This window comes from Mus caroli, chromosome 19, assembly GCF_900094665.2.
Source record: "Mus caroli chromosome 19, CAROLI_EIJ_v1.1, whole genome shotgun sequence".
In the NCBI taxonomy this organism is placed as follows: domain Eukaryota; kingdom Metazoa; phylum Chordata; class Mammalia; order Rodentia; family Muridae; genus Mus; species Mus caroli.
This window is the reverse complement of record NC_034588.1, coordinates 8,888,340-8,911,324: the sequence shown is the minus strand read 5'-3', so window position 1 is coordinate 8,911,324 and position 22,985 is coordinate 8,888,340. Positions and strand designations below refer to the sequence as shown.

The following is a 22,985-nucleotide window of genomic DNA, read 5'->3' as shown; positions in this document are numbered from 1 at the left end:
TTCTTTCTTTCTTTCTTTCTTTCTTTCTTTCTTTCTTTCTTTCTTTCTTTCTTTCTTTCTTTCTTCCTTGACCAAGTTATCATTGAGTAGAACATTGTTCAGTTTCCATGTGTATGTGGGGTTTTTGTTGTTTTTGTTGCTATTGAATACCAGCTTTAATCTGTAGTGATTCATAGGATGCATGGGATTATTTCAGTCTTCTTATATATGTTGAGGTCTGTTTTGTGACCAATCATATGCTCAATTTTGGAGAAGGTACCATGAGGTGCTGAGAAGAAGGTGTATTCTTTTGATTTAGGATGGAATGTTCTATTGATAAATCCATTAGGTCCATACCTTCTGTTAGATTCACTGTGTCTCTGTTTAGTTTGTGTTTCCCTGATCTGTCTATTGATGAGAGTGGGGTGTTGAAGACTCCCACTATTATTGTGTGCTGTGCAATGTGTGCTTTGAGCTTTAGTAAAGTTTCTTTTATGAATGTGGGTGCCCTTGCATTTGGGGCATAGGTGTTCAGAATTGAGAGTTCTTATTGGTAGATTTTTCCTTTGATGAGTAAGAAGTGTCCTTCCTTATCTTTTTTTGATGACTATTGGTTGAGTGTCGATTTTTATCAGATATTAGAATGGCCACTCCAGCTTGTTTCTTAGGACCATTTCCTTGGAAAATTGTATTTCCAGCCTTTACTCTGAGGTAGTGTTTGTCTTTCACACTGAGGTGCACTTCCTGTATGCAGCAAATTGCTGGGTCCTGTTTACTTATCTAGTCTGTTAGTCTATTTCTTCTTATTGGGGAATTGAGTCCATTTATGTTAAGAGATATTAAGGAATAGTGATTGTTGCTTCCTGTTATTTTTGATGTTATTTTTATGTTTGTGTGTTATGTTCTTTTGGGTTTTTTGAAAGAAGATTACTTTCTTGCTTTTTCTAGGGTGTAGTTTCCTCCTTGTGTTGGCATTTTCTATCTATTATCCTTTGTAGCACTGGATTTGTGAAATTTGGTTTTGTAATGGAATGTCTTGTTTTCTCTATCTGTGGTAATTGAGAGTTTTGTTGGGTATAGTAGTCTGGGCTGGAATATGTGTTCCCTTAGTGGTCTGTATGAGATCTGCTCAGGATCTTCTAGCTTTCGTAGTCTCTGGTAAGAAGTCTGGTGTAATTCTGATATGTTACTTTATATGTATGTTACTTGACCTTTTTCCCTTACTGCTTTTAATATTCTTTCTTTGTTTTGTGTGTTTGGTGTTTTGATTATTATGTGACAGGAGGAATCCCTTTTCTGATCCAATCTATTTCCAGTTCTGTAGGCTTCTTGTATGCTTATGTGCATCTTTTTCTTTAGGTTAGGGTAGTTTTCTTCTACAATTTTGTTGAAGATATTTAATGGCTCTTTAAGTTGGGAATCTTCATTCTCTTCTATACCTATTATCCTTAGGTTTGGTCTTTGTCTTCTTCTCATTGTATCTTGGATTTCCTGGATGTTTTGGGTTAGGATCTTTTTGCATTTTGCATTTCCTTTGCCTCTTGTGTCAATGTTTTCTATGGTATCTTCTGCACCTGAGATCCTCTATTTCTTGTATTCTGTTGGCGATGCATGCATCTATGACTCCTGATCTCCTGATCTCTTTCTTAGATTTTCTTCCCCCCCCCCCCAGGTTTTCTATCTCCCATGTTGTCTCCCTCTGTGGGTTTTTTTTTTTAATTGTTTCTATTTCCATTTTTAGATCCTGGTTTTGTTCAATTCCTTCATGTGTTTGGTTGTATTTTCCTAAAATTCTTTAAGGGATTTTTGTGTTTCCTCTTTAAGGGCTCCTACCTGTTTACTTGTGTTTGCTTGTATTTCTTTATGGAAGTTATTTAAGTCTTTTTAAAAGTCCTCTATCATTGTCATGAGATGTGATTTTAAATCAGAGTCTTGCTTTTTTAGTGTGTTGGGGTAACCAGGGCTTGTTGTGATGGGAGCACTGGGTTCTGATGATACCATGTAGCCTTGGTTTCTGTTGCTTATGTTCTTGTCCTAGCCTTTCACCATCTGGTTATCTGTGGTGTTACCTGGTCTTGCTGTCTCAGACTGTGTCTTGTGCCTCCTGCAAGCCTGTGTGTCAGTACTCCTGGGAGACTCATTCTCTCTGGGAGGAATTTAGGTATGGAGAGCTGTGGTACAGGGTGAGCTCTGGGGTGCAGACAGAAACCAGAAGGATCCGATCCACAGGTGATCCTTCGTTCTTGTGTCCTGATGGCTCTGGGAGGGTCCCTCTTGGCCAGGAATTTGAAGAGAAGTGGTGGTCTTACCTATGCTCGAAGGTGTGTAGGCATTCCTTGGAGACCAGCTTTCTCCTGGCAGTATTTGTATATGTAGCTCTGTGGCGCAGGATCAGCTCCGGGCATATAGGGAAACTGAAAGGTTCCTGTCCCAGGCAGCTCCATGGTTCCTGTGTCCTGAGGGTTCTGGCTGGAATCCTCTGAACAGCAGTGGTGGTCTTGCCTCCATTCACAGGCTTGTCTGTACTCCTGGGAGGCTATCTATCTCCCAGCACTATTCGGGTATGGAGCCCTGTGGCAGAGGATTGGCTCTGGGTGCTGAGGTGTGTTTCTTATATGCAGCAAAATGCTGGATCTTGTTTGTGTATCCAGCTTATGTCTTTTTATAGGTGAGTTCAGTCCATTAATATTGAGAGATATTAAAGGCAGATGACTGTTGGTTTCTGATATGTTTGTTTTTGTAGGTGGATTTATGTGCTTGTGGTTCTTTCTGTTTGGCTTTGTTGTAAGATGCTTACTATCTTGTCTTGTCTTTGGTGTAGGTACCTTGCTTGTGTTGGAGTTTTCCTTCTAGGATCCTCTGTAGTGCTAGATTGGTAGGTAGATTTGTTTGAATTTGGTTTTGTCTTGGAATATTTTGTTTTCTCCATCTATGTTGATTGAGAGTTTTGCTGGGTATTGTAGCCTGGGCTGGCATTTGTGTTCTCTTACAGTCTTCAGGACCTCTGATCAAACTCTTCTGGCTTTCATAGTCTCTGTTGAGAAGTCTGGTGTAATTCTGATAGGTCTGCCTTTGTATGTTGCTTGGCCCTTTTCCCTTGAAGCTTTTAATATTCTTTCTTTTTTTTGTGTGTTTAGCATTTTGATTATTATATGACAAGAGAATTTTCTTTTCTGGCCCCATTTATTTGCTGTTCTATAGGCTTCTTGTACCTTTATGGCCATCTCTTTCTTTTGGTTGGGGAGGTTTTCTTCTATGGTTTTGTTGAGGACATTTTCAGGTCTTTTGAGCTGGGGACTGTCACTCTACTCTATTCTGATACTTCCTAGATCTGGTCTCTTCATTGTCCTGAATTTCCTGGATGCTTTGGGTTAGAAGTTTATTTTACATTTTGAATTTTCCTTGAACATTGTGTCAATCTCTTCTATGGTATCTTCTATACTTGAGATTAGCTCTTCTATCTCTTGTATTCTGCTGGTGATGCTTACATCTGTAATTCCTGACCTCTTTCCTAGGTTTTCCATTTCCAGGTTTGCCTCCCTTTGTCTTTTCTTTATTGTTTCTACTTTTACCTTTAAGTCTTGGACCACTTTATTCAATTCCTTCACCTGTTTGATTGTGTTTTCCCATATTTCTTTAAGGGATTTATTTGTTTTCTCTTTAAGGGCTTCTACCTGCTTACCTGTGTTTTCCTTTATTTTTTTTCAGTGATTATATATATATATATATATATATATATATATATATATATACTCCTTAAAGGACTCTATTTTTCTTCATGAGATTGGATTTTAGGTCAGCTTTCCTATTTTCAGGTGTGTTGGTATATTCAGGGCTTGCTGTGGTGGGAGGACTGGGTTCTGATGATATACATGTATATTGGCTTCTGTTGCTTGTGGTCTTGCACTTGCCTCTCGACATCTGGCTATTCCTCATGTTTGCTGGTCTGAGTAAATCTATCTGGAATCTGTCTCTTTTGTTACTGGGTTGCTTCAGTTCTCCTGGTAGGCCTGTGGCCCTGGCTGTAGCCATCTGTGGGGCTTTCCAACAGGGTGCTCTTCAGAGGGACAGAGAAGCTGCTGATCTGTTACTTTGGCTGCAGTAGATCTCCTGGGAGGCCTTAGCCTGTTGAGTCTTCAGAGAAGCAGTCAAGCTGTTGTCTTGTGTGAAGATGTTTTCTGGGGGCAGGGTGGGGATGGTCCTTACCAACTGCTCTGAGTGCAGTGGATCTTCTGGAATGGCTCAGGATATGGTATCTTCAGGGGAGCAGACTAGCTAGCAGTCTGCCCCAGCAGAAAGCATTAGGCGAAAGGGGAGTGGTATTCAGTGGGCAGGGGTTTTGGGAGATGATGGATCCTGAGTTCACTGAGCTCCCACCAACTGTTCTGAGTGCAGGGAATCTTCTGGGAAGGCTCAGGAAGCTGTCTTCAGGGGAGCCTGTGTTCTCTTTTGGACTTAAAAAATATTGTGCTTTTGTTATATGTTGGAGCTTCTTTTGGATATATTCCCAGGAGTGGTATAGATGGACTCTCAGGTAGTACTATGTCCAATTTTCTGAGGAACCACCAGACTGATTTCCAGAGTGGTTGTTTCAGCTTGCAATCCCATCAAAAATGGAGGAGTGTTCCTCTTTCCCCACATCTTCAATGAAGGGGAATGCCAAGGTGGGGAGGAGAATGTAGGTGGGTGGGTTGGGGAGCACCCGCATAGAAGCAGAGGGAGGGGGATTTCTGGAGGGGAAACCAGGAAAGGCGATAACATTTGAAATGTAAATAAGGTATCCAATAAAAAAAAAGAATCAAATATAATAGTATTTCTACTTAAAAAAATATTGTTCTCTTCTAATTTGTGTTGGGTGTGGGGTCACCCATGAAAGTGTGATTGACCTACCAGGCACCAAATTAAAAACAAAAACAAAAACAAAAAACAAAATAAACCAACTGACTTTCTCTCCCTGAGATGTCTTTATTCATAACTCCTCATTTAGGGCTGAGGGCTCACAAACCTCTTCCCACTCCATGATATTGTATGACATGGATTGATCTTATGCAGGTCTTATGAAGGGAACCACAGGTACTATGAGCTCATGGGTGCAGAGGTCCTGCCATTTTCAGAGACAGTCTTTCTGGTTCTCCCTGACCTTCAGTGCTTACCATCTTTTCATACCCTCTTCCTTTATAATGTTTGTGTGTATGTGTGTGTGTGTGTGTGTGTGTGTGTGTGTGTGTATTTGGGTGTGTATGTGTGTTATACACATGTGATTATGATGATAATATAAATGACTTATTTGTGGCTGATTACTGATGTTTGATTTCTGTACCCAATCAGTTATGATTTGTCTACCCACTGTAGCTAGGATTTTAAAGTCCTATATCATAGGCTTATGTTGTAAGTGCCTCACTTAGATAAATAGTTTGTTACTTATGGCAACTCCATGAAGTAGATGCAATGACATCAATTCTCAGGTGAGGAAATAGGCACAATGGACTTGAATTTCTTGCCCAAGGTCATTGATTGGTCAATGATGGAATTAGAGGATGAACCCATGGTCAATGATCATTGTTTTGTAATGGTTTGAAAAAATAAGTGGAAATCACTTTGTCTATTAGTCACTGAAATTTGGCCTTGAGTGGAGCTTTCTCAACTCTAAGGTTGGAATAGATCTTCAGCCCCCTGTGATATTTCTCTTCTTTTCTTCCTCTATTTTAGTCAGAGTCCTCATGTCTGTGAAGCAGAAAGTAGAGGAGATTTCACTGGTGATCCTCCTGAATGGACAGTAGATATGAGGGCAAGAAGAGATGAGCAAACTGTTACGACGGTGCCATCAAAGTAAGAAGATGCCAAACTATATTTTACATCTTTGTTAGGCATTACTTAAAACATGCCAAGGAAAAAGTCAAGGGACATGTCCTGGTTGACTAAAGACACATTGGTCTTAAACAGCTCCCAGATCAGGCCTTCCTGTGTTTGTTTAAATTGCTAATGATGATAGTGGTCTTGTTAGTCTGTTAGTAGACAGTAGAGATCCCATAGGACTTAGTGATGTCCCTCTTGGGTACTGTGATAGTTGGTCTTACTTGAAGACTAGAATCTAGGAGACCTAACTATGGGTGTGTCTGTAAGGGTGTTTCCAGAGAAGATTAACTGAGTGGGTAGGGCTCAACCTCAAAGTGTGTGGTACCTATATTGAGACCTACAATTGGTGGTCCAAAGAAGCAGTGTCACCTGGATAGCCTTCTTCCTGAGCACATATTTATAGTTGTCATCACTATCCTCTGATGACATCATATTTTATTTCTTCAGCCTTTCAACATCAAGTGAAGACCACCAGGTCTCCAAGGAGCCTCAGGCCTCTGAAACGAGCAGGTCTGAGGCTGCTGAAGTACCTAGCTTCATGGATCAAAACTTCTAGGTTCTCCATTTCTCCAGAATGTAGATGGTCTGGTGATTTCTCATCCCCTTTTTAAAAAGAGACAATTTTAAATAAAGTGAAATGCGACCTTCATATATTCTCATTTTTAAAAAGGAGCTGTCCCTGCTTTTAACTGTATAAAATCTGATTAAAGAATAAAAATTTCCAATTGATGCTGTGTCTAATTATTAAAGGATTAATGTACATATTTTTAAGCCTAATGATCATAAGTAGTTATTTTTTCTTGAAAAATTATTTTTACTATAATATTTTATTCTGGGAGAATCTCAGGTATGTATACACTGCATTTTGATCTTATTCAACCCTCCTATTCTTCCCCTTAACTCCTCCAAGATCCATTCTTCAACCGCCCTACCTCTTTCCAGCTTTGTCCTTAAAAAAAAAAAACAAAAAACAAAAAACAAAAAACCTAGTAAGGGTAATTTGTGCTTCTCTCATGGAAGGAGGAGTGGGAGGTGGCTGGCTTTTAGCTGAGCTCAAAACCACACCCCATCACCAGGTGCACCTGGTCCTGCCCAACTGCATGTGGTTTGGGGGATGCTAATGTCCTCAGGAGTGAAATATTAAAAGGAAGATTTCTTCTACACAGCTTTTAGAACTCATTACCTAGGCTGGGTGGGACTGTTCTGTGATGTCACGGTTTTGAGACTCACTAATATATCTCTAAGGTGGCCTAGTAAACTCATGAGTTCATCAAACTGGACTCTGGTTCTCTGAAAGAACATGTGCTCTTTTTATTATTATTATTTTACTTATTTACATTTCAAATGTTGTTCTCCTCCAAAAACCCTCCTCTTCATCCCCGCCTTCCCTTTTCCTCAAGAGTGTGCTCCCCCACCCACCCACTCCCACCTAATCCTTCTAGAATTTCAATGGGGCAATAAGCCTCCACATGACCAAGCCCCTCTCCTCTCATTGGTGCCAGATAAGGCAGTCCTCTGCTATATATGTAGCAGGAGCCATGGACCTAGTCATGTATACTCTTTGGTTGGTGATTTAGTTCCTGGGAGCTCCATGAGGTGCAGTTAATTGATATTGTTCTTCTTGTGAGGTTGCAATCCCCTTCAGCTCCTTCAGTTTTTCCCCTAACTCTTCTATTGGGGTTCCCAGGCTCAGTCCAATGGTTGGCTGTGAGTATTGCATCTGTCTTAGTCAAGTGCTGGGAGAACCTCTCAGAGGACAGTCATACCATGCTCCTGTTTTCAAGCACTTCTTGGCATCAGCAATTGTGTCAGGGTTTGGTATCTGTGGATGGGATGGATGGCAAGGTGTGGCAGTCTCTGGATGGCCTTTCCTTCAGTCTCTGCTCCATTTTTTGTCCCTGAGTTTCCTTTAGATAGGAACAATTCTGGGTTAAAAATTTTGAGACAAGTGGGTGACCTCATTCCTCTGCTGGAGGCCATGTCTATCTACTGGAGGTGGTCTCTTCAGGTTCTATCTCCCCGGTGTTGGGTACTTCAGCTAATGTCAACCCCACTGGGTCCTGGGAGCCTCTCACATCCCTGGTGTCTGGGACTTTCTAGTGGTTCCCCTCATTCCCCACCTGTCTTAGTTAGGGTTTTACTGCTGTGAATAGACACCATGACCAGGGCAACTCTTATAATGACAATATTTAATTGGGGCTGGCTTACAGGTTCAGAGGGTCAATCCATTATCAAGGCAGGAGCATGGGACTATCCAGGCAGGCTTGGTGCATGCAGAGATGAGAGTTCTACATTTTCATCTGAAGGCTGCAAGCAGAATATTGGTTTCCAGGCAGCTAGGATGAGGGTCTTAAAGCCCACCACCACAGTGACACACCTACTCCAACAGGGCCACATCTTCTAATAGTGCCACTCCCTGGGCCAAGCATATATAAACCATAACATTCTACTTCCTAAACATAGCATAATGCAAAATACGTTTAGTCCAACTTTGAGTGTCTCCATAGTCTATAGCAATCTCAACAAAGTTAAAAGCCCAAAGTTCAAAGTCTCTTCTGAGATTTATCCAATCACTTAACTGAAATCACCCCAAATCAAGACAGGAAATTAGCTGGGCAAACTCCAAACTCTGAATCTCAATGTCTGATATCAAAGCAGTCTTCAGATCTCCAACTCCTTTTTCATTTTTGTTGACTGCAACAAACTTCTTTCTCATGGGCTGGTTCCACTCCGTTAGCAGCTTTCCTCAGCGGATAGCCCATGTCTCTGGAATCTCAAACTTCTTGGGCATGGTCCCTTCAGTCCTGGGCCATCAACTGCAAATGAGACTGCACCTTCACCAATGGCCTTCCATGGCCTCTCACAGTGCCAAGCCTCATCTGTTCTTCATGACCCCATTCATGTCTTCAAAACCAGTACCACCTGAGTGGCTCTTACACATTACCAAGTACAGCTGCAGCATGAGGTACAATATTGGCTATCTCTGGAACATAGTTTCTTTGTGCTCTCAGAAAACACTTCCCAGAAGATTTCACCTCGGTGATGCTGATCTCTTCTTAATCACCACTAATTCTTTTTAGCTCCATCTAACCAGCATCAGTTGTCCCAGTAGTTCCTTCTATTCATGACTCTAAAGCCAGAGCCAAATAGCCAATACTGCTGAGTTCTGTTGCTTGCTGGAGCTGGAACATGGTTAATATCCACTTATCAGGGAGTCCATACCATGTATATGCTTTTGTGTCTAGGTTACTTAACTCAGGATGATATTTTCTAGTTCCATCCATTTGCCTACAAAATTCATGAAGTCATAGTTTTTTTCATTATTTTTATTAGATATTTTCTTTATTTACATTTCATATGTTATCCACTTTCCTAGTTTCCCCTCTGAAAACCCCCTCCCCAATCCACTATCCCTCCCCCTGCTCACCAACCCACCCTCTCCTAACTCCTGGCCCTGGCATTCCCCTACACCGGGGCATATTGCCTTCACAGGACCAAGGGCCTCTCCTTCCATTGATGACTGACTAGGCCATCCTCTGCTACATATGCAACTAGATCCATGAGTCCTACCATGTGTACTCTTTGGTTGGTGGTTTAGTCCCTGGGAGCTCTTGGGTACTGGTTAGTTTATATTGTTGTTCCTCCTGTGGGGCTGCAACCCCCTTCAACTCCTTGGGTCCTTTCTTTAGCTCCTTTACTGGGGACTCTGAGCTCAGTCCAATGGTTGGCTGTGAATACCCACTTCTGTATTTGTCAGGCACTGGCAGAGCCTCTCAGGAGACAGCTATATCAGGCTCCTGTCAGCAAGCTCTTGTTGGCATCCACAGTAGTGTCTGGGTTTGGTGATTGTATATTGGATGGATCCCCAGGTGGGGCAGTCTCTTCCTTTAATCTCTGCTTCACAGTTTGTCTCTGTAACTCCTTCCATGGGTATTTTGTTGCCCCTTCTAAGAAGGACTGAAGCATCCACACTTTGGTCTTCCTCCTTCTTTAGTTACATGTGGTTTGTGAATTGTATCTTGGGTATTCTGAGCTTCTGGGCTAATATCCACTTATCAGTGAGTGCATATCATGTGTGTTCTTTTGTGACTGGGTTACCTCACTCAGGATGATATCCTCTAGATCCATCCATTTGCCTAAGACTTTCATAAGTTCATTGTTTTTTAATAGCTGCATAGTACTCCATTGTGTAAAAGTACCACATTTTCTATATCCATTCTTCTGTTAAGGGACATCTGGGTTATTTCCAGCTTCTGACAAGTTTGCCCCCAAGGTAGAAGAGTGCTGACCAGAAGGACCTGGAGCCACTCATTCGGTGGTGTTCCTGCATCCCTGGATTCTTCTAGTCCTAGTCACTCCCAGTGGTGTTGAAACAGATGTTGTGTTCTACTCACAGGTGATCCTAAGATCCTGGGCATGCAAAAGTGCCTGGGAGTGGAGACTCTTCTGGTGACCGTCGGACTGTCAGCTGAGTTTGCACCCAAGATAGACCAGTGCTGACCAGAAGGAAGTCATAGTTTTTAATAGCTGAGCACTATTATATTGTGTAATGTACCACATTTTCTGTATCCATTCTTCCATTGAGGGACATTTGGGTTGTTTCTAGCCTTTGGCTATTATAATTAAGGTGGCTATGATCATAGTGGAGCATGCATCCTTGTTAAAATTTGGAGCATCTTTTGGGTATATGCCCAGGAATGGTATAGCTGTGTCTTCGGGTAGAACTATTTCCATTTTTTCTGAGGAACCACCAGATTGATTTCCAAAGTGGTTATACCAGCTTTCAATCCCAGAAACAATGGAGGAGTATTCCTCTTTCTCCACATCCTCTCCAGCACTCGATGTCACCTGAGTTTTTGATCTTAGCCATTCTGAATAGTGTGAGGTGGAATCTCTGTCATTTTGATTTGCATTTCCCTGATGGTTATGGATGTTGAACATTTCTTTAGATACTTCTAGGCCATTTGAGATTCCTCAGTTCAGAATTCGTTGTTTAGCTCTGTACCCTATTTTTCATTGGGTTATTTGTTTTTCTGGAGTTCTTTTTATATTTAGATACTAGCCCTCTATTGGATGTAAGATTGAGAAAAATCTTTTCCCAATCTGTAGGTTGCCCTATTTTTCATTGGGTTATTTGGTTTTCTGGAGTTATTTTTATAGTTTAGAGATTAGCCCTCTATTGGCTGTAGGATTGATAAAAATCTTTTCCCAATCTGTAGGTTGCTGTTTTGTCCAATTTACAGTGTCCTTTACCTTACAGAAGCTTTTCAATTTTATGAGGTCCCATTTGTCAATTGTTGATCTTAGAGCTTGAGCCATTGGTTTTCTGTTCAGGAAAATTTCCCCTGTGCAGATGTGTTTGGGGCTATTTCCCACTTCCTCATCTGTTAGATTCAGTGAATCTGGTTTTATATGTAGGTCTTTGATCCACTTGGGCTTGAGCTTTGTACAAGGAGATAAGTGATCAACTTGCATTCTTCTACATACAGACTGCCAGTTAGACCAGCAGCCTTTGTTGAATATGCTTTCTTTCTTTCTTTTCTCTCTTTTTTTCCCCCCACTGGTATGTTTTTAGTTTCATTGTAAAAGATCAAGTGACCATAGGTGTGTGGGTTTATTTCTGGGTCCACTGAAACTAATAGAAGAGAAAGTGGGGTCAGCCTTGAACACATGGACACAGGGGATATTCTTCTGAACAGAACACCATTGGCTTATGCTCTAAGATCAAGAATCAACAAATGGGACCTCATAAAACTGCAAAGCTTCTGTAAGGCAAAGCACACTGTCAATAAGACAAAAAGGCAACCAACAGACTGAGTAAAGATCTTTACCAATCCTATATCTGATAGAGGGTTAATATCCAATGTATACAAAAAACTCAAGAAGTTAGACTCCAAGAATCAAATAACTCTATTAAAAATGGGTTACAGTACTAAACAAAGAATTCTCAACTGATGAAACTCAAATGATCAAGAAGCACCTAAAGAAATGTTCAACATCCTTACTCATTAGGGAAGTGCAAATCAAAAGAACCCTGAGATTCCACCTCACCCCATTCAGAATGGCTAAGATAAAAAACTCAGGTGATAGTACAGCATGCTGGTGAGGATGTGGAGAAAGAGGAACACTCCTCCATTCCTGGTGGGATTGCAAGCTGGTACAACCACTCTGGAAATCAGTCTGGTGGTTCCTCAGAAAATTGGACATAGTATTACCTGAGAACCCAGCTGTACCACTTCTGGACATATACCCAAAAGATGATGCAATATATATTACAGCCACATCCTCCAATATGTTCATAGCAGCTTATTTATAACAGCCAGAAGCTGGAAATAACCCAGATGTCCCTCAACAGTGGAATGGATAAAGAAAATGTGGTACATTTACACACTGGAGTACAACTCAGCTATTAAAAACAATGAATTCATAAAATTCTTAGGCAAATGGATAGAAACAGAAGATATCATCCTGAGTGAGGTACCAAATCATAAGAGAACACACATGGTATGCACTCACTGATAAGCAGATATTAGCCCCAAAGCTTGGAATACCCAAGGTACAGTTCACAGACCACATGAAGCTCAAGAAGAAGGAAGACCACAGTGTGGATGTTTCAGTTCTTCTTAGAAGAGGGAACAGAATTCTCATGGGAGCAAATATGGAGATCAAGTGTGGAGCAGAGACTGAAGGAAAGGCCATCCAGAGAGTACCCTACCTGGGGATCCAGGCCATATACAGTCACCAATCGCAGACAGTATCGTGAATGCCAAAAAGTGAGTGCTGACAGGAGCTGTCTCCTGAGAGGCTCTGCCACAGCCTAGCAAATACAGAGGTGGATGCTCTCAGCTAACCATTGGACTGAGCATGGTATCCCCAATGGAGGAGTTAGAGAAAGGACTGAATGATCTGAAGGGATTTGCAACCCATAGAAAGAACAACAATACCAACCAACCAGACCCCCCCACCCCCCGCCCAGAGCTCCCAGGGACTAAACTACCAAGGAGGAACCCATGGCTCCAGCTGCATATGTAGCATAGGATGACCCTGTCAGGCATCAATGGGAGGAGAGGCCCTTGGTCCTGTGATGGCTCTATGCCCCAGTGTAGGGGAAAGAGAGGGCAGGGAGGTAGGAGTGGGTTGGTGGGTGAGGGAACACCCTCATAGAAGCAGGGGGAGGGGGAATGGGTCGGGGATTTCTGCAGGGGGCGGGCCAGGAAAGGGGATAACATTTGAACTGTAAACAAAGAAAATATCCAATTAAAAAAAAACTTATTTCTAACAACATAGTGGTTACTGTCAATATTGTAATTGGAGGCATTTAGATGACCTTAACAATCCATTGCAAATAGTTATCAATTGAAACATTTAAAAATTTTTTAATTTCTTCTTTGAATAATCCATACATTATACAGTGTATTTTTATAATATTTACTCCTGGCTCTAGCCCTCTAATTTTCTAATTTTCTTAGCTCTAGCCCTCTTTCCATCCCCACCCCCAAACTTCTGTCTTCTTTTTGTGATACTTTATGGAATCTAATTTGTGCGGCACAGTGGTGGGACCATCCACTAGAGCATGATCCACTTATGTATGCTTCTTTGAGATTTGTGGTGTAAATAATCTGGAAAACCTGAGTTTTAAGTAGTTAGCACATCACCTCTACAGCCTACTTTAACAAGAAAAATGAAGGCAGCTGAGCACGGGCTGCCATACAAAATCACTTAAATCAGCCATGACTGTTCCTTTTTGTTTCTGAGTGGTGCTATTCAGGAAGTCTGCAAGATGGGGGTCTCTATGGCTTTAGAGGTCCTGGTTTATCTTGCTGTCTTGGTTTGGACTTGTGCTTGGGACATTGATGGTAAGTGAGCACTTGGAGATACTTCTTAGAAAGGGTAACGATTGATTGCCTGCCATGCAGGCTCCTTTGAAGGATACTTCCTTGATAAAGCAGTGTGGAGTGATTGCTTTCCATGCAGGCCTTTTTACTCCCTACAGAGCTGTGATGTTGCTATAAATTTTCTGGAATACAAATACTTTCAGGTAAAGCAGACTTGCAAATTTACATGTTTCCTCTTTTTGCCTAATGTCTACGTTCTCAGACATCCTCTTTTCCTATGCTTTGGTATTTTCTGTATAATGTATCTCATTTACAGAAGTATCCCATGGCTCTGAATCTAAGTCTGCCTTTTCAAATCTACTGCCAATTATCTGTACGTTGATAGTTTGCAATCAGTGGCACTGTATCTCTGAAACTGACCTTCCTATGTCTAGAATCTCCATATTTCTTCTTCATGATATTGCTTTCTGTTCTTTTAATAGTATTGCCCTAGCTGGTTGTGATGATACAAGTCTATATAATTCTAGTACTTGTGAAGGTGAAGCTAGTGAATCAGGAGTTCAAAGTCAGCTTTGGCTGTATAGCAATTTTGAGGCTAGCCTGGGCTGCAGAAACACACACACAAACGTACTGCTCTGCCAGTCACTCATATCAGATGGTGATTCCTAAGAAGCCACGAAGACCAACATAAAGCAAGTCTGTCATGTTTAAAGGTTCATTTTAATATCTTTCCCCCATCTCACCTAGAATCAAGATCCTCCTAGTTTTAACATCTGACTAAATGCTAGCTTTTCCAAGGCAGAATTCTTGTGTTGTTATTATTATTTACAAAGTTGGCTTGTCTATTGCTATTGTTAGAAGTGGAGTTTCCTGTAGAACTGAAATACAGGTTTCTTATTTGTCTGTTTGGCTTGGAGACCTTGTAGGATTGAGGACCATATTCGGGTTCTGGTATCCTTTCACTTTACAATGATGTCTTTAGGCTAGTGCAGCAGTTAATGGCTGAAAATAGACAGCACATGCAGAGGAAGTGGTAACTAGCAGATTCCAGCTTCCTGGGACAGATTGAGCAAGGTATCTGTGCCCTGGTCCTAATTACTGTTTGGGGTCAGGAAGAATTGCTTAAGTTGATGATTCAACAGCTATGTGTGGTTCTCAGTAATTTTTCAGATGTTGGAGGAACCACCATAAAGTGTCCAACTGACTGAAATGTGGTGATAGGAGGTGGGAGTAGAGCTTAAAAGAATGGACTTTCAGTATGCCTAGGTCCACTTACTTTTTAAAAACCAGTTTTAATCTTAGGTGTTGATATATATATATATATATATATATATATATATATATATATATTTCTTTTAAGGAAGCTCTTCCCAATTCTCCTATTTAGGGCATAGAATAACATTTTAAGCACACAAAGACATAGATGTAAAACACCTGCCTTCCTACCCCAAACTTACCTTGTCTTCTTAATGGTGGCTTATCTCCAAAGACCAAAAACTCATAGGCCCCACTGATTTTTGGAGGCTGCAGTAGCCTCATACTCATTGACCGCATATATTTTCCATTATGGGAAGTTCCTCCCAATGCATCCATTAAAAGTAACTTTCGTGGTTGACTTCCTGGAGATCTCCATGTATAGGCTAAGAGTAAGTTTTACCTGAGGGTGAATTTTCCAGCACTGTAAAGCTGTGAGGAGGGTGTGTTTTCTCTCTTCAGACTTCTTTCTCTCATGGCTGAGGCTGTTTTGAGTTCCTCTGGAGCATATTTTCTCTTCATCTCCTTACAAAGGTTGTGGGGATAAAGTATTCCCTTTCACACACTCCTGAATATAGCACCTTTTGTAGAATTTCAGTTCTTCAGAAGGAAAGAAATCATAGGTGATTTTATATTTTCATCCTTGATGTTGCTGGGTTTCACCTGTGAAATATCAGATATCTATCTATGTATGTGGGAATAACTAAGCAGATGTATTTTGAAAATAATGATAATCTCCAAATCCTTCATAGGCTCTTTTTTTGTGGCAGAATATGACTTAAAAATAATTTATTGTATAAATTATCTATTTTTTGGTGTTTTACTTTTTTTTGCTTTTTTTGAGTGGATATTTTATTTATTTACATTTCAAATGTTATCCCCTTTCCCAGTTTTCCCTCCAGAAGCCCCCTATCCCATCATCCCTTCCCCTGCTTGTATGAGGGTGTTAGCCCAACCACCTCCCTCCCCTTGCTTGTATGAGGGTGGTACCCCACCCATCCACCCACTTCCACCTCCCTGCCTGGGCATTCTCCTATACTGGGGCATCGAGTCTTCCCAGGACAAAAGACCTCTATTCCCATTATGTCCAACAAGACCATCCTCTGCTACATATGCAGCTGGAGCCATGGGTCCCTTCATGTGAAGTCTTGGGTTGGTGATTTTGTCCCTTCAGATCCTTCAGTCCTTTAACTCCTCCATTGTGGACCACTTGCTCAGTCCAATGGTTGGCTTAGAGCATCCACCTCTGTCTTTGTCAGGCTTGTCAGCCTCTCAGGAGACAGCTATATCAGGCTCCTGTAAGCAAGCACTTCTTGGCATCTGGAGTAGTGTTTGGGTTTGGTGACTGTATATGGCATGGATCCCCAAGTGGGGTAGTCTTTGGATGGTCTTTCCTTCAGTCTCGGCTCCACACTTTGTCTCTGTAACTCCTCCCTTGAGTATTATGTTATCCCTTCTAATAAGGACTGAAGCATCCACACTTTGGTCTTCCTTCTTCTTGAGCTTCATGTGGTCTGTGAATTGTATCTTGGGTATTCCAAGCTTTTGGGCTAATATCCACTTATCAGTGAGTGCATACAATGTGTGTTCTTTAGCGACTGGGTTACCTCATGCAGGATGATATTTTCTAATTCCAACCATTTGCCTAAGAATTTCATGAATTCATTGTTTTTAATAGCCGAGTTGTACTCCATTATGTAAATGTACCACATTTTCTTTATCCATTCCTCTGTTGAAGGACATCTGGGTTGTTTCTAACTTCTGGCTATTATAAATAAGCTGCTATGAACATAGTGGAGCATGTGTCCTTGTTATATGTTGGAGCATCTTTTGGGTATATTTCCAGAAGTGGTGTAGCGGGGTCCTTAGGCGCTACTATTTTCTGAGGAACTGCCAGACTGATTTCCACAGTGGTTGTACCATCTTGTAATTCCACCAACAATGGAAGGGTGTTCCTCTTTCTCCACATCCTTGCCAGCATCTGCTGTCACCTGAGTTTTTGATCTTAGCCATTCTAACTGTTGTGAGGTGGAATCTCAGGGTTCTTTTGATTTGCATTTCCTGATGGCTAAAGATGTTGAACATTTCTTTAGGTGCTTCTTGGCCATTATATTTTTCAGTTGAGAATTCTTTGTTTAGCTCTGTACCCCATTTTTAATAGGGTTATTTAGTTCTCTGGAGTCTAACTCCTTGAGTTCTTTGTATATATCGGATATTAGCCCTCTATTGGATGTTGGGTTGGTAAAGATATTTTCCCAATACGTTGGTTGCTGTTTTGTTCTATTGATAGTGTCCTTTACCTTATTGAAGCTTTGTAGTTTTATGAGGTCCCATTTGTTTATACTTGATCTTAGAGAATAAGCTATTTGTGTTCTGTTCAGGAAATTTTCCCCTGTGCCCATGTGCTTGAGGCTCTTCCCCACTTTCTTTTCTATTAGTTTCAGTGTATCTGGTTTGAGGTCCTTGATACCCTTGTACTTGAGCTTTTTACAAGGAGCTAAGAATGGATTAATTTGCATTCTTCTAAATGCTGACCTCCAGTTGAACCAACACCATTAGTGACGATGCTGTCCTTTTTCCACTGGATGGTTTTTAGCTTTTTGTCAAAGATCAAGAGACCATAGTTGTGTGGGTTCATTCTGGGTCTTCAATTCTATTCCATTGATCATCTGGCCTGTCACTGTATCAACAGCATGAAGTTTTTGTTTGTTTGTTTGTTTGTCTGTTTTATCACTATTGCTCTGTAGTACAGCTTGAGGTCAGAGATAGCAGGGATGGTGATTTCCCCAGAAGTTCTTTCATTGTTGAGAATATTTTTAGCTATCCTGAGTTTTTTGTTTTTCCACTTGAATTTGCAAATTGATCTTTGTTACTCTATGAAGAATTGAGTTGGAATTTTGATGGGGATTGTATTGAATATGTAGATTGCTTTCAGCAAGATGGCCATTTTTACTGTATTAATCCTGCCAATCCTTGATCATGGTGATCTTTCCATTTATGAGGTCTTTGATTTATTTCTTCTGAGACTTGAAGTTGTTGTCATACAGATCTTTCACTTTTTTGGTTAAACACTAAGGTATTTTATATTATTTGTGACTATTTTGAAGGGTGTCATTTCCCAAATTTTTCTCAGAAATTCATTTATCCTTTGAGTAGAGGAAGGATACCATTGTGTTGGACTTGATTGATCCAGCCACTTTTCTGAGGTTATTTAATCAAGTTTAGGAGTTCTCTGGTGGAATTTTTGGGGTCACTTAAGTATACTGCCATATCATCTACAAATAATAATATTTTGATTTCTTCCTTTACAATTTGTATCCCTTTGACCTCCTTTTGTTGTCGTATTGCTCTGGATAGAACTTTGGGTACTATAGTTTGGGGGAGAGTGGGCAGCCTTGTTTAGTCCCTGATTTTAGTGGGATTGCTTCAAGTTTCTTTCCATTTAGTTGGATGTTGGCTACTGATTTGCTGTATATTGCTTTTACTATGTTTGTTATGGGCCTTGAATTCCTGATATCTCCGAGATTTTTACCTTTATGTGGTGTAGAATGTTGTCAAATGCTTTTTCAGCATCTAGTGAGATCCTCATGAGTTTTTTCCCCTTTGAGTTTCTTTATATAGTGGATTACGTTGATGGATTTTCATATATTGAACCATACCTGTATCCCTGGGATGAAGCCTACTTGATTTTGATGGATGATTATTTTAATGTGTTCTTGGATTTGGTTTTCAAGAATTTTATTGAATATTTTAGCATCGATATTCATAAGTGAGAAGTTCTTTCTTTTTGGGTCTTTGTGTGATTTAGGTATGCTCATACTTGTGGCTTAATAGAATGAATTGGGTAGTGTTCCTTCTGTTTCTATTTTGTGGAATAGTTTGAAGCGTGTTGGTATTAGGTCGTCTTTGAAAGTCTGATAGAACGTTGCTCTAAACGCATTTTTTTTTTTTTTTTTTTTGGTTGGGAGACATTTAATGAGGTTATGGGACTATTTACATGCATTTTTCTGGCCATAATTTAACTTTAGTATTTGGCATCTGTCTATGAAATTGTCCATTTCATACAGATTTTCCAGTTGTGTTGAGTACAGGCTTTTATAGTAGGATCTGATGATGTTTTGGATTTCCTGGGTTTCTGTCTTCCTTTTTATTTCTGGTTTTGTTAATTTGAACACTTTCTCTGTGTCCTCTGTTTAGTTTGGCTAAGGGTTTATCTATCTTGTTGATTTTCCCAAAGAATCAGCCCCTGGTTTGTTAATTCTTTTTATAGTTCATTTTGTTTCTACTTGGTTGATTTCAGCCCTGAGTTTGATTATTTCCTACCATCTGCTCCTCTTGGGTGTATTTGCTTCTTTTTGTTCTAGAGCTTTCAGATGTGCTATTAAGCTGCTAGTGTATGCTCTCTCCAGTTTCTTTTTGGAGGCACTTAGAGATATGAGTTTTCCTCTTAGGACTGCTTTCATTGTGTCTCATAAGTTTGGGTATGTTGTGGCTTCATTTTCATTAATTCTAAAAAGTCTTTAATTTCTTTCTTTATTTCTTCCTTGACCAGGTTATCATTGAGTAGAATGTTGTATAGCTTCCATGTTTATCTGGGCTTTCTGTTGTTTTTGTTGTTATTGAAGATCAGCCGTAATCCTTGGTTATCTGATAAAATGCATGGGATTATTTCAATTTTCTTGTATGTCTTGAGGCCTGTTTTGTGACAGATTATATGGCCAATTTTGGAGAAGGTACCATGAGGTGCTGAGAAGAAGGTATACTATTTTGATTTAGGATGAAATATTCTATAACTACCTGTTAAATCCATTAGGTCCATAACTTCTGTTAGTTTCAGTCTGTCTTTGTTTAGTTTCTGTTTTCATGATCTGCTCATTGATGAGAGTGGGGTGTTGAAGTCTCCCACAATTATTGTGTGAGGTAATGTGTGCTTTGAGCTTTAGTAACGTTTCTTTTATGAATGTGGGTGCCCTTGCCTTTGGGGGCATAGATGTTCAGAACTGAGAATTCTTTTTGGTAGATTTTTCCATTGATGAGTACAAAGTGTCCTTTCTTATCTGTTTTGATAACTTTTGGTTGAAAGTCAATTTTATTTGATTTTTGAATGACTACTCCAGCTTGTTTCTTGGGACCTTTTGCTTGGAAAATTATTTTCCAGCCTTTTATTCTGAGGTAGTTTTTGTCTTTGACACTGAGGTGCACTTCCTGTATGTAGCAAAATGCTGGGTCCTGTTTACATATCCATTCATTTAGTCTATATGTGTTTTTATTGGGGAATTGAGTCCATTGGCGTTAAGAGATATTAAGGAAAAGTGATTGTTACTTCCTGTGTTTTTGTTGTTAGAGATGGATTTATGTTTGTGTGGCTATTTTCTTTTGGGTTTGTTGAAAGCAGATTACTTTCTTGCTTTTTATAGGGTGTAGCTTTCCTCCTTGTGTTGGAGATTTCTGTCCTTTATCCTTTGTAGGACTGGATTTGTGAAAGATATTGTGTAAATTTGGTTTTGTCATTGAATATCTTGCTTTCTCCATATCTGGTAATTGAGAGTTTTTCTGGGTATCGTAGTCTGGGCTGGAATTTGTGTTCTCTTAGGGTCTGTATGACATCTGCCCAGGACCTTCTGGCTTTCATAGTCTCTGGTGAGAAATCTGGTGTAATTCTGATAGGCTTGCCTTTATATGTTACTTGGCCTTTTTCTTTTACTGCTTTTAGTATTCTTTCTTTGTTTTGTGCATTGGGTGTTTTGCTTATTATGTGATGGGAGAAATTTCTTTTCTGGTCCAAACTATCTGGAGTTCTGTAGGCTTCTTGTATGTTCATAGGCATCTCTTTCTTTAGGTTAGGGAATTTTTCTTCTATAATTTTGTTGAAGATATTTACTGGCCCTTTAAGTTGGAAATCTTTACTCTCTTCTGTACCTATTATCCTTAGGTTTAGTCTTCTCATTGTGTCCTGGATTTTCTGAATGTTTGGGTGAGAACCTTTTTGCATTTTGCACTTCCTTTGCCTCTTGTGTCAATGTTTTCTATGGTATCTTCTGCACCTGAGATTCTCTCTTCTATCTGTTGTATTCTGTTGGTGATGCTTGCATCTACGACTCCTGATCTCTTTTTTTAGGTTTTCTATCTCCTTTGTGATTTCTTTATTGCTTCTATTTCCATTTTTGATCCTGGATAGTTTTGTTAAATTACTTCACCTGTTTGATTGTGTTTTCCTGTCATTCTTTAAGGGATTTTTGTGCTTCCTCTTTAAGGGCTTCTACCTTTTTACCTGTGTTCTCCTGCATTTTATTAATGGAGTTTTTTTTTTTTCATGTACTTCTTAAAGTCCTCTATCATCATCATTATCATGACATATAATTTTAAATCTGAATCTTGTTTTTCCAGTTTGATATGTTATCCAGGACTTGCTGCAGTGGGAGAACTAGGTTCTGATGATGCCAAGTAGCCTTGGTTTCTGTTACATATGTTCTTGTGCTTACCTCTTGCCATCTGGTTATCTCAAGTTCTACCTGTCCTTTCTGTCTCTGAGTGGGGCTTTCCCCTTCTTTGGGCCTGTGAACCTGTGGTGTTAGGTGTATCAGCACTCCTTGGGAGTCCAGCTCTCAACTGGCGAGTTTTGTGTAAGGAGGGCTGTGGGTCACCCTTAGCTCAGGGTGCAGATGGAGACCAGAAGTATTCTGTCCTTAGCTGTTCTGCTGTTCCTGTGTCCTTTTCACTCCTGTTGGGTTCCTTTTGGACAGTTATTGGAGCAAAAGTGGAGGTCTCACTTGTAGGCTTAGAAGTGAGAGTACTCCTGAGAGACCAGCTCTCTCTGGGTGGGATTTAGGTGTGGAGGGTTGTGGGACAGCCTTAGCTCTGGGGCACAGATGGGAGACCAGTCATCAGCTCTTTTTAAAACTATGTTTACTCTTGACAGAAAATTAGCTCTTTCTTGAAGTTAATGCACACTTGACATTTTCTCATGTGTATCTTTCTGCAGTGTATAAAAGTTGTTCTCAGGACTGGTTGACGGTCACTGTTAGTGCGGTTTCTCAGAACAAAAAACATCCATATATTTTTGCTGATGAATTATATCTGGGACAGAACTGCAGTGCAACTCAAATACTCGCACATCAATATGATTTCATATACCCTGTTTCTCAGTGTGGCATCAGGACAAAGGTGAGAACTTTGTAGTGCTGTCTGTAAAAGTAACAAGTGTTTTTCATGTTTATTTGCTTACTGTTAGCATTATGGTCCTTTAACTGATCCATATCCATGATTCTGCTGGTAATAACCAATGACTATAGTACAATAGACTCCCACATGTATTCCTCCCCAATTATTGGGTAAATTTTAGGCCTAGAAATTTGTAGCACAGATTTGCAGACTCATGATGCAGGCAATGATTTTAAAAAATTTAAAAAGATTCTAGTCTATTTCACAAAATCTTGGCAAGAAGTTTTTAAGCAAAATTTTATTTTTGTGTATCTATATTTGTGCATGAATATATACAGGTGTGCTGGAAGACCAAAAGAGGACATCGGATTCCCTGGAGTTACAGACAGTTGTAGGCCACATGATGTGGGTGCTTGGAACCCAAATTAAATTCTCTGCAAGAGCCTCGAGCACTTCTATTCACCTATGCATTTTCCTAGCCCCTTCACAAACAATTGTAAATTGTATTAATGCTTCTAATGCTCCAGATCACCAGCCCTGGCAATGCATGCTACATTATATGTTCAATTCAATAGTCAATTCAGTTAAGTCATCTGAAATTTACCCATGCTCCATTAGGATGTGTGCCTACACGGGAGTGAATTTTAATTGGAGTTATATATCTGTTAGCTATTCAGCTAAGGCTATATTAAAACTGTTATTTTATTCTGGGACATTGTTTCCCGGTAGATTTTTTTCAAGTCTAGTTTGATTTATTTATTTATTTATTATTATATTTTTTAGAATTAATTTTTTTATTAGGTATTTTCCTCATTTACATTTCCAATGCTATCAAAAAAGTCCCCAATACACTCCCCCCCCCCAATACCCTACCCATCCACTCCCACTTTTTGGCCCTGG

At 40.1% G+C, this 22,985-nt stretch overlaps 2 protein-coding genes and 1 pseudogene across 2 annotated transcripts in view; 2 read left to right on the top strand and 1 right to left on the bottom strand.

The window, feature by feature from the left end:
• LOC110285372 (oocyte-secreted protein 1) overlaps nt 1–6,391 on the top strand; it is a 23,323-nt gene extending 16,932 nt beyond the window's left edge. The window contains exons 4-5 of the mRNA XM_021151473.1: nt 5,689–5,808; nt 6,283–6,391. Coding sequence (XP_021007132.1) covers nt 5,689–5,808; nt 6,283–6,391 — 229 coding nt within the window. The remainder of the gene's footprint in view (nt 1–5,688; nt 5,809–6,282) is intronic.
• LOC110285983 overlaps nt 1–22,985 on the bottom strand; it is a 214,154-nt pseudogene that overhangs the window by 48,752 nt on the left and 142,417 nt on the right.
• The window catches only part of Oosp2 (oocyte secreted protein 2), a 14,853-nt gene continuing 5,457 nt past the window's right edge, over nt 13,590–22,985 (top strand). The window contains exons 1-2 of the mRNA XM_021151474.1: nt 13,590–13,691; nt 21,907–22,088. Of these exons, the coding sequence (XP_021007133.1) occupies nt 13,616–13,691; nt 21,907–22,088 (258 nt within the window). The 5' untranslated portion in view covers nt 13,590–13,615. The remainder of the gene's footprint in view (nt 13,692–21,906; nt 22,089–22,985) is intronic.